This window comes from Martes martes (assembly GCF_963455335.1).
Source record: "Martes martes genome assembly, chromosome: 5".
Classification (NCBI taxonomy): domain Eukaryota; kingdom Metazoa; phylum Chordata; class Mammalia; order Carnivora; family Mustelidae; genus Martes; species Martes martes.
The window spans coordinates 78,084,329-78,096,632 of record NC_137892.1 but is presented as its reverse complement, the minus strand read 5'-3'; the positions used below and the strand labels follow the sequence as shown (position 1 = coordinate 78,096,632).

At 36.4% G+C, this 12,304-nt stretch overlaps 1 protein-coding gene across 4 annotated transcripts in view; it reads right to left on the bottom strand.

The window, feature by feature from the left end:
- Positions 1-12,304, bottom strand: part of PDE4D (phosphodiesterase 4D) — a gene marked incomplete at its 5' end in the record, with an annotated part of 1,452,651 nt that overhangs the window by 198,324 nt on the left and 1,242,023 nt on the right. For all 4 annotated transcript variants that reach the window (XM_080803360.1, XM_080803363.1, XM_080803361.1 and 1 more), the window contains 2 exons: positions 1,189-1,262; positions 8,597-8,633. In XM_080803360.1, coding sequence (XP_080659486.1) covers positions 1,189-1,262; positions 8,597-8,633 — 111 coding nt within the window. The remainder of the gene's footprint in view (positions 1-1,188; positions 1,263-8,596; positions 8,634-12,304) is intronic.

The window sequence follows — 12,304 nt, the reverse complement described above, 5'->3', positions numbered from 1 at the left end:
TTTGGGACCTGTGGAAATGAGTGTATGTTGGATGTCAGTCAGGGATGATGGTCCCAAATAAATTATATTTAATATGCAACTTAAAGAATGAATTATAGTTACTCCAATGGGTGGGGTTGGGGTGGAGAGAAGAAGGTGAGAAATGGTCAAACTGAGGAAACAGGACTGCAAAAGTTTATTACCTGGAAAAAATGACAAGTGACTGAAGCTTCTGGGTCCCATTCGAATTATTTGCACAGTGGCTTTTATATCGATTTTTTAGAAACCTTTTCTATCACAGGAAAAGCATCCATAATGGTCAAAGCTTTTTTTAATCATGGAAAATGTGAACTGGGGAGGTCATTTACATTATTATGGGATGGAAGGTTCAGATTTTTCATATTCTTTTATACACTTAGATAAGTTATAATTCCGAATAAATTTCTATTCACTGTCCTCTTCCTATTGATTCAGAATTATTTTTTTTTAATTTTTAAAAAGTTTAAAATTTTCTTTTGGAAATTCTTTGTGGAGTTGATGTTTTAGTAACTTTTTTTTATTATTAACAATAGATTGCCAAAATAAGGAGCATTTAAATAATTAGTTTTCCACTTAATCATAGGAAATTATTTTCTCTTTTTAGATTTTTTGCTTTTATTAGCATTCTCAAATAATACTCAATTCCCATCTCAGCTTTCCTTCTTTCAACTGCTTCCTCTGTTATCATAAAAATCACAATTTTATTAATTACTCCATGACACTCTTGATCTAAGATTCAGTAATAGCAGGAGAATTAAAGATCTTTGGTATGATGATGTTTCTCCAAGTAATTGTCTTTGAATTAAGAGGATGACTTTGGATTGACTTTAAGTCTTGATAAGATTCTTTGTCCTTGGTTAATTTATGAAGTAAGCCAAAACTATAAAGTTACCCTGAGTGTAAATAACTGGGCAGAGGACTGATTATGCCAGATGATTTCTGACAGATGCAATCACCATATTTATTTCTCAGACTACTTCATTTCTGGTATTAGAACCATCACTACAAAGTATTTATAGAAAATTAACAGGACATCTTATGACTTAGTGTAAATGGTTAGACAACATGGCAACAACTCAGAGAAATCTAATATATTGCCCTGAGTTCAATCAAACTGAGAAAACACCATTTAAAAGTTCAGCAAGAAGGCCTGGGGAAAGGATAACTTACTTGCTAGGTGCTCGATCTTGCAAATTAGTTAATGCAGCAAAGTTGTTTCGTACAGTTCGCAGGCTGGCCAAGACCTACAACAAAAAGGGATTCTTTAAGCTACTTGGAGTACAGCCATTTTTAGTGCAATTTAAAATGGCTTGGTGATTTAAAAAATAGTCTGTTAAGTGAAAACCTGGTAATACTTTCAACCTAGTTTCATATACCACTGAAGAATCTTCTAGCCCTTAATGAAGTTTACATCTATCTATTTGAAATCTAGGAAGGCCTGACTTGCAAAGATTTTCCAGACATTTCTCCTCATTGTCTATGACTATGGTGACAGAAGCAACAGTTTTCAAAATATTCCCAGGCAATATACATAGAGCATTGTTACATTTTGTGCAAATTTTAAATATTATAATATAAAATAATATTAAACTCTTACTTTAAGGGTTAAAATTGTAAAGTTTAAATTGTAAATTCTCCTCAAACATTGACCAAGAATGTCAGACTTCCCAAAACAGAAAGCTAGGTGAATTTAAAATTTTTTTTTCACCTTTGCTACATGGCTATCTATCTAATAAAGAGAACTTATTTTCTTTTTTAAGGTTATTTGAATCATTAACTATAAGATTCTTAGGGATGCATTTTCACATCAAACAGGACCACCCTGATGTGCACAGAGGTGAGCCCATAGAAGATACTAAAAACAATGTGCTGAATAAGTGAATACATAGACACAACACACCCATACACATAAGGCAGGACCAATATGTTCCCCTACTTCTGAAGGTCCTTTTTCTAATTCTAGTGCAAATAGAAGGTGGCAAAAGAACTGGAAGTAAGACTGGGAGAGAAAATTTACAGGCTTTTCTTGCCTCCCTTTTCACTAAAATGGGCAAGTTTCCCCCAGGGTGGAGTCTATATTAAGTGAGGCTATAATTTATCTGGGTGACAATGATAATGTTGAAGTTGCACTAAAACATAGATTTCAAATGTCCCATTAGGTACTACATAACAACCCAGACTACCTGACTTTGTTATGTATTCGCTGTGTGAACTTAGACAAGTTACATAATCTCTGTGTGCCTCAGTTTCCTTTTCTATAACCCGAGTTAGGGACAGCTATCTCTGAGGGTTGTTGTGAAGATGATATGAAATGATAAGTGCCAAGACAGTGCCTGGCAAACAGAAAGCACTCAATGAACATTAGCCCAGTATGGCAACATGCCATCTGATTAATGATCTCGTGCATGCATAGGGTGTTTACTTAATGCCTATCATTGGTTAAAAAAAGGGGGGGGGTGAGGAATGCAAATTTATAATTGCTCCAAGTGTTCCAGAATTATACCCAGAATGTTTTCATCTGGCACTAACTTAGACTAAAGGCAGCCTAGATGTTTTTCTAAGACAAAAATGTCTCAGACATTTCTGAAACTGATCTTATTTCTTATACGTCACTGGGATGCTATTTGCACCCTAGGATGGTGACCTCCATCATTATCCCTTGAAGGAGTTAATGGTGCTTCCTGAGGTGCCAACCATGATTAACTCAGGCACTGGAAAAACCTGGCTCATTATCACATATAAACAACTCACAGCTCTGAAAGGTCACGCTGGCTATGACGGAGTATTCAAATAGCCAACTGTTGACATCAGAGCACACTGTCTTTCATAAGGTATGAAATCTGAATGATGCAGAAATAAATCTGCTAAATGATCACTGTCATTAAATCATGCAAGCCTAATTAATGCTTTAAGAATTGAATACCAAATACACTAATAAAACATTTTAAATAAGATTATTGCACCCTCTAAGTGCTCCTTTTTCTAGGCAAAATTTAACCTCAGAATTCTGAGAACTAAGTTCTAATAAATTATACTAAGTGCACTACACTTGGTACCTAAGTAAGTAGAAATAGTGCTGCAGGTAATTCAAGTTGTATGATCATTTGAAAGGAAACATTAGTTCATGAAAGTTATACTATAATTGTTTTCTGACTCTGTTATGATAAAATATTAAATCAGATTATTTTATTTCAGTTTTTAATTTAGATTTGATGTATCTCTTTTGCATAATCTATATTTTCACGTGGTACAGAATTTAAACAATAAAAAGGTAGAATGTAGAACATATCCCCCTCATTAAAAAAAGACAAAACCCCAAATTATTGTTATTTGTGAGAGGAAGCAGATAGATGAAATCAGGGAAGTATGCTCTGGGGTATTAAAAATATTGGCACTGTTCTATTTCTTTAACTGTTGATGTTAGTGTTCTTTATATTTTAGATAGTCACTAGATATATTCTCTTACATGTATGAAGAATTTCCAAGTAAAAAGTGAAAAAAGAAATTTCCTCCCCAACCCCTCCCTCTAGGCATTCAATTGCCTGTCCCCTCTACCAACTGACTTTTAAGTTGTCTCCTAAAGCTTCCTTTACAAGCACTGCTGCAATAAATAACTTTGTAAATCCATCATCCCTTATGTGTGCAAGTATTAGACCACTGTTTTTGTGAAAGTCAAATAATACTCTATAAGTTTTATATTAAGGGTGTTTAGATCCTGCACTATGGCACACATTTGATAATGGCAGAAGTGTAAATTAAAGTTCCAGACAGAGGCACCTGTGGCTCAGTTGGTTAGGCATCTGACTCTTGGTTTCTGCTCAGGTCCTGATCTCAGGGTGGAGGGATGCAGTCCCTCCAAGTGCTCTGAGCTCAGCACAGAGCCAGCTTGGGATCCTCTCCCTCTGCCTGCCACCATCACCGAGGCCCCCATACCCACCCTGGTTTGGACATGCCCACTCTCTCTCTCAAATAAATAAGTAAAAATAAATTTTTTTTAAGTTCCTGACAAATGTTATGGAAAACATTACCCTAAATTTAGTTGATTGATTCTAGGTGGCTACATCACCAAAGCACTGATTTCGTCTTTCACGCTCTCACTTGTCTTGCAGACTACATAGTAAGGCATCTGGTTCTATATGCTGTGGGAGAGAACTGGAAGCAGTTTTACTCAAGCCCTTGAGTCAGGATTTAATTATTCTTTTCTTTTGCTCTAGGGCAGTTCTCACTCCCCTTGAATTCAACATCTTTTAAAGTCAGGGCTTTAAAATTCCTATACTTTTCTCCACTCCTAAATGCTTGCTAACCAAAAAGAACCTTGAGGCTTTCCCTTATACAGCTCAATGGTTAGAAAATTCAGGCTATTTCTTTCTCTTTGGCCACTCCAAGCAAAAGTGTAATTAGTCAAGGTCAAAAATGAGCTTGAAATGATGAGAAATATACACACTTTAAGAAAGAAATCATGATGGTGCTATGGAAAACTGTGGCAGAGATGGGTCATGTACTGGGTCGGGACAAGGATTAAATGTTCTTTACACACACACATCTCAGATTTTCTTAAATACTTTTAACATTTATTAGCCAACAAGATTCACCGAAAATAACAGAACAAAGTCGGCTTCATTGAAAAGTTAAACAACTGAACATAGAGCCTAAACGCAATGTATGCTTCTATAGTAACCATTACTGGAAAAGATTTAAAGAGGAGGCTGCTGTCAACAAACAAAAAAGATGTGGCAACAACATTCTCTTTAAAAACCCCTACTTAATGTGTAAACAAAGAATTTTGAGAATTGTTTTTCATTACAAATACACTTTAGGTCACTAGATGGTGCTAAAACACAGACCAAGAGTTGCCACTGGCGCTGGGGGAAAGGAGAAAGAGGAGAATTCCTAGTCTCGGTTTTAGTCCAGAAAAACAAAAACAAAAACAAAACAAGCAAACAACAACAATAACCAAAAAATGGAGTCAAATTATGATTACTTAGAAGATAGAAAGGTCATTTTGATAGAAACCTTTCCAAGTTACGTTTTGGTTAAACTGTATGAAATTGCTCTTCTGGTATGTAAACAAAGGTTGAATACTGATTATTTCATATGGTTCAATCTAAAAAGTACTTTGATTAACAGAAGATGCTAGCTGTCTTTTATTTTAATGAAAGATCCAAGGAGAAACTAACAGAAGCAACTGAAATGTGATGACCAGCTTCCAGCAGGGGGCGCCTGGTAGCTGCATCAACCTGGAGATTGAGATGCGGCCACAAGGTGGCTGCTGCTAGGTGAAATGGGGCAGGTATTTAAAAAATACTGGCAATGTTCTATTACCAAATGGAATAATAGTGTTCTATAGTGTTAAAGACTAGTACATTTTTTACAAAATTACCCCAGACGCTGTATTTTGATTGATGTTAAAATGATTCATATGTTTCTACCCTGTAGACTTAAATCAGGCCTATCTCAGTTTGAATAACATGAGGCTTCTCCAGGGATCCAAGAAAATAGGTGGGTATTTTCTGTCTCTTCCTCAGTCAGATATTCCACTTCTTTTAACAGTCAATACTTCAAGATCAGAATTTTAAGTGACTTATAGTTTCACAAGGTAGTCATATCACATATTTGGGTGAGTGTGGCCAGGGGCAACTAATTACGAAGCAGAGTCGCGGGCATTTCATCAGTGTTGAGATCTGTTGATATTCCTGAATCCCCCTATTGAGCTCTGGCCAAACTGTTACTATATTTTTAGGAGGAAAAGGCCAATTGTGCAGCAGCATGACCTGGCACGGCACTGGGATTCCTCTTGACACCTAGCCTTGGTGCCTAAGGAAATCCCCACACCATAAGATTTCACCAAAAACAAACTATTTCAAAATGGAACTAAGTCACATCTACAAAAATGTCACTTTTTTGAGGACCAAAAGGATTCTGAGCTTATGGGGGAAACATATGAAGTTGGAAGTGGCAAATGGTGTGGGTTAAACACCAGCAAGAATTTCTTACCCTGACAGTGTCGGAGACATGGGAACATAACCTGAAGCAGGGTCGTAAGACCCCTTCTGAAGATGACATCTATCCTGGATGGGTTAGGGCTCAGCCCTGTCCATCAGATTGGATGTCTTTCTAAATTCTCTTATAACAAGATTCTGTTCTCTTAGCTTTACAGGAAACTGTGACTAGGTAAAAACAACAACAACAACAACAACAAACAGGGAGGGACTCAAAATGTCAATACTAGTTATGTGGGGAGTTGCAATTATGAGAAATTTTCATTTTCTTCCTTTTCCTTTTATTTTTTTCTAAACTTTTTTATGGAAAAAAATTCTATTTGAAAGAAGTTTGTCTTTTTTAAAATACATTTTTAAATTTATTTTAGAGAAAGAAAGGAAAGGAAGTAGAGGCAGAGGCAGATAAAAATATAAAAGACTAGATTTCCTACAAATTTAAGACCATTGATGGTAAGGACAAAATCAAATTTATTAATCTATTTATTAGAGAAAAAAATCTATCAAATAAAAGTATTTATTATTACTTAAGAAATAATACCTGAAGTAAGAGATAAGTATCATGCAGATTTTTCATTTTTTACTATATATTTAGATATAGGTATATATATATTTTTCTTATAACAATATCTAGAGATTTTACTTAGAAGTAAAAATAACTACCTGAATAAACTGTAGTTGGAATGATTATTTCTATGTTTGGTGATGGTTACTTATGTTATTTTTCCTGATTTTAACTGTTCACCCAGCTCTCAGTTCTTAGAAATAAAATTATGGATCCTCAATAGTAATCAATTAAAATATCTCTAAATTTGTGTGATCTTGTTATCCTAAAATGTGATTAGAACTTTGAAGAGTTATGGGGCGCCTGGGTGGCTCAGTGGGTTAAAGCCCCTGCCTTTGGCTCAGGTCACTATCCTAGGGTCCTGGGATCAGGTCCCGCATCAGGCTCTCTGCTTTGGCGGAGAGCCTGCTTCCCCCTCTCTGTCTCTGCCTGCCTCTCTGCCTACTTGTGCTCTCTCTATGTCAAATAAATAAATTAAAAAAAAAAAAAAGAACTTTGAAGAGTTGTAAATGTTTCTGAACATAGAAATATAGGTACTAGAAAGAATTCATGATTTCAAGCAAAATCTTAAGCAACAAAACAGTAACTTCTAAAAGATATGGTGGTCATATTCTATCTCTAATTGCCTACAGTAATGAAAAAAATCACTCTTATATGGTGTGTTATTTATGGATTCATTAAGTTTTTGGTCTGAATTATAGCAATCATAAAATTTCAGGAAATTTGAAAAAGGCAAAGAATTATACACAATCCTATTATCCAAACACTGCCAGTATGTATCTAAAAAACAACCTATTATAACATTTTTGAGATAAAACAGCTCTTACTAATTACAACACTTAAAATTCATCTTGTTTTCTAGAAATTGTGTCAAGCATTTCACAAGCTTGGTATTATTTTAAGATCTTATAAACCTTATGAAGTAGGTTCTCTTGGGACTTTCATTTAGGAAAGGAGTAAACCAGGCTTGAAAAAGTTCAGTGACTTGCCCAAGGCCATTCACTGAGCAAGAGGAAGAGATAGGGTTTGAACTGACATCTACCTTTATCCAGGCCAAGTCGTCTAATTTTACCAGTTGAAAAAAGAAGTTGTAGAGAAGCTAAATGAGCTACCTGAGGCACTAGAACTAGTTTTGATTATGATTATGGTTAGCCTTGATTACCATTTTTATAATCTGCCTGGATCACTTGTAACCTAATATTCAACATTTCTTTTTAGAGTTAGTATTGGCTTTAAGCCTGTTTTATACCCCAGTTAAGTCAGTAATATCCCGTCCTATTCCCATCTACCTATACCAATGTCTCTCAACTTCTCCTGGAAAAATACTGGTCCTTTAAAAAGTACAGGTGCTTGGATCCAACCCCCAAATGTTTGAATTCCACTGATCAGGGATATAGCCTGGGATAACAGCCTTCTAGGTGATTCTAATGTGCAGCTAGGGTGCTAAAGCACTGGCCTATACAAAGACTATCTGCCTATCAACCATTTTATACATACTCTATATGCTTTAGATTGTTTTATCACCTTCTAGAACTTATGTTATATGGTTAAGGTATTTTCATGATTTGTATGCCTAAAAGGAATAAATTAAGATAAATTTAAATCTGTACAAATGACATGTAAAAAAGGAGTAAATAAAACATCAAGTTGAACTGAAATATTAAATTTCAAGCCCTGATCATGTATTTAATTATACTAAATGTAATTTAACCCACAATATAGCCCTCTGCTTCCAGTGTTTATATTAGTTAAGGAAATATGGTCCCATTTAAATTTATCACTTAGGTAATTTGTAATCTGAAGCAAAGACATTCTTTGGGTCTATGGGTTTATAGGAAACAGTCCAATATGGTTAAGGTCACATTCTCTAGCATTGCCTTTGAATTACTTAAATGAACCACAGAATTTTTATTTGCATTTGCATCTGACTTAAAATGAAATTAAGAAGCAGAACTAATCCCCTAAATTAAATTTCCACATCTGTGAGAAACCTGCCCATTCACCAAACTGTGCTTACCTGAGCAAATGGAGTCACAATCAAGTCATCTCCATGTCTGAAAAACAAACCAAATCTCGTGTTAGAAATTATGATAACTCTATGACCACTTTCGATCAGTACTAAATAATAAATTGCACTATCATAAATTTCCATAGAGAATTACAGTAATTCCATCCTTATTCTTCAACACATGTTATTCCCAGCCAGTGGGTTGAAAAACTGTCTTCGGGGATGTTAACCATTGTCCATCTGCCTGGGCGAAAAGGGGCTTCTTGATCATCAAGCAAGGTCACTGTTACTTATTACGTGCACAGGATATACAACAGTAGAAACCAGAGTCCCAGCTGCATGTCCTGAGTTTGACTCGTGACTTCTTATCATAGGCATTAGTAAGAGATGCTGTGGAAGGAGCTAGCAACTACAGGGGCCTCAATGAGAGGCCCCTGGACCATCTAACATTTGAAGGTGATGAGCATCGAGTGTTCCGCATCACGGTGTGTGAGTTTGGACAGGCTAGCAACTGTAGAGGACACGGGACTGCATCATACACTAATAAAAACCCGGCAGAACTTTTCAACTGACTCACGTCCCGCTGCTGTAGCTAATGGGGCAATGTTACCCGGTGTGTGCTGTTGCTGCAGCAACGCTGGCCACACCAAGCCTGGGATATAGGGGCAAGGTGTCAGCATGACGTGTCTCAGAGAAACTGGGAAAGGCAAGGAAGGTTGCGCAACATTCTACTTGGGGGAAAGTGAAGAACTGGGGCCCAGAGTTCTTTCGTGGTATTTCTTAGCATGGGTGACTCGTGAGAAACATTTCCAAAATCTCCATGGGGTATTTCGTGATCTGGCTAGCTGGAGCTCTTTCATCAAAAATGAATGTAATTACTCTACACAGAAGGCTTCCTGGACATGACTGAGAGCATTGCGACTGAACTGTGCACTCGGTCATGAACAATTCTGGAAAGGACTGAACGACCTCAAACACCACCCATGAAATATGTTTTAGCACAAGCAGCATATGGGTGACGTCAGTACACGGATCATTACCAATGATTAGACCATTCGTTACGGCCATCATCAAATTACACAGAGATCTTGAAATTCAAAGTGTGGGAAAATAAAAAGTAGGAAATGTCGAAGCACATTTTAAAGGAAAAGTGCTATTTTGCACTCCTTCGCTCCAGGATTACATTTGGGGGGGGGGGTATGGTACCTGATTTTTCTGTAGATTATTCAGATGGTCAAAATTAAAGTAATATGAAATCTAGATGTTTTCCCAAGGGACAGTCTTTTCTTCCATTTCATTCTTTATAATTGTCTGCTTACAAAGTTTATTTTCTAAGAATTAAGTTATGCTGACCAAGGCACACTGCTAATCTGAAACTGATCCCTGGAAATAAATTCCATTTTTTACATGAATTACATTGGATGACTCTAAACTTAAAAAGGTGTGAATGCTTATTAAAACATGAATTCTTTCTTTGATTGTATTTTACTCCTAAGTTCTGTAAAAGATATATTTAGAACATAAAATATTTAGGATGATTTACCAGTCTTGCTTCCCTTCCCTGTCAAAGCAGAAAGAAAAACCATTATACTTTTAATGATGGAGATACTTCATTCCTCAGAAATTGTTTTTGCCAAATAGCTCGATTGTCTCATTTCAGTAACAGTAAAATTATTTCTACTCTTCCAATGGGCATATATCCTCAATCAAGGGCAGGTTATATCCTATCCTTCTCTTTTCAAAATGATATAATGCTTAAGTAATCTTTGACTATACAACAAATATATATATGTATGTATGTATGGAGAAAATTATATAGTATTTTCTCTCATTTAAATAAAATCAAACAAATATAGCAACAACAAACTTTAACAAAAAAGAAAGAGGAACTGTTTTAAGGAAAGAAAATAGCTTTTGGAGGGGGATTGGTATATTCATAGGGACAGGTGGGAAGGGAGTCATATGGGATGGGGGGTGAGATCAGAAAAGAGGCTCCATTTTGGACATTGTATGTATGTATGCATGTGTATATGTGTGTGTGTGTGTGTGTGTGCACGTGTGTGTGTGGTATGTATGCATGCATGCATGTGGGCAATGAGGTCATTTGTACCCAGGTAACAGTCACAGCAGTCAGTGCCAGTCACCTCCAGTCTCATGATGTGAAAGGAGGTTCTCAATAGCCCGCCCTGGCTACCACAGATTGAAACAGAATCATCCTGTCTAGGTAGGGAGGGCTGGCTGTCCCCTCTCCCAAGAACTTGCTCAGTGTGCACTGCTGAATTTTCTCCCCCAAAACAGTAATGACAATGAGAGTCAAGAACTACTTTCTGGGCCTTTGGCCATCCTTCCCCTACTTCCGTATCACTTACTACTTTATTTTCTGCCCTCATTCTTCCTACAATAAGAAGCCAGAAACATTAGCAAAAAGCTGAAGGAAAAAACCCCCAAAGCAAACCCTCACAGAGATTTCACTGGGTTCCAGAAACTATTCGAGTCCTTAATTGTGGCAAAGCCCCTGGTCATCTAACAAAATGAATCCAACCAACAGCAGCATCAGTAAACTAGCTCATTTCAAAACTGTGTTGAAGCACACAAGGCCGCCACCTCTCCACACTTCACGATGGCCAAAGCAGAAGGAAAAGCAGATGATGTTAATCAGAAGAAAGTTTTACCTTATTAATCAAAGACCCCCTAATCCTCTGATACCAAAAGCACTAAGGGCCACGGAGTCCCGACTGCCACCGAAGAACATGCCCGGCAGTGACAGCCAGCAGGACAAGCAGTTGCATGAATAAGCACGTCTGACGTGAAGCTGAAGGCTTACTTTCTGGATTGAATCTCATGCAGACTTGTAGGTCTTCCATGCTTCTTGGTCTGGCTCTAAAACTAGAAAGAAATTCTCTCCTGGAGTTTGTCAGAGAGGATTAGGGAACGGATAAACTTACAGATGACTGGGTGTTCTGTAATCCTGGTGTCTTTCTTCCCTTTGACTCAAAACTATCACCCAATCCCCAACTCACCCTTGATCCACCTCTTCTGGAATGGTAGAGAAACAAGTATGTTCTCATTTCTAGAGTGCACATAAAAATGTTTCTGAACACCTAGGCTATCTGACAACCCCCGAGAATTAGCCGCAGGAGGAATGCATCTACTCACCACGCTACTCCCATATTCACGGAAGTACAGACATATAAAATACACAAACAAATATGGAAACAGATTTCTATACTTGACCTTTTAAAAAACTAATATGTATATTTTGAATGTAAATCACATATTAACTGAAGAAACTTTGGAAAATACCAAAAAAAAAATCCTTGCAGAACTACTCAAAAATAACTGTCAATAACATTTTTCTTCCGGATGCATGTAAGCGCATGTTTGTTAGGTATGATTTTTATGGAAAGCAGGATTTCTTACACAATTAGAATCATACTGTGTATTGCATTTTATATCTTGCTTTTAACATTAAACATATTGAGTCCGGAAAAACTGTATAAGCCTTCATACTTTTAAAACATTTTTAATGATTCCAGTCTATTTTTAATAATCTCTAAATTTTTCAAGTAAATATCAATCCAAATTTATTAAAATCTAAGTGCTGAATCTATTTTAAAATTAAAACAATTTTAAATAATGTATGAATACTCAAACTCATTTCAGTTCTTCATTCCCTTAAAAACAACTCACTAAAGAAAAATGTGTTTATTTTGATAA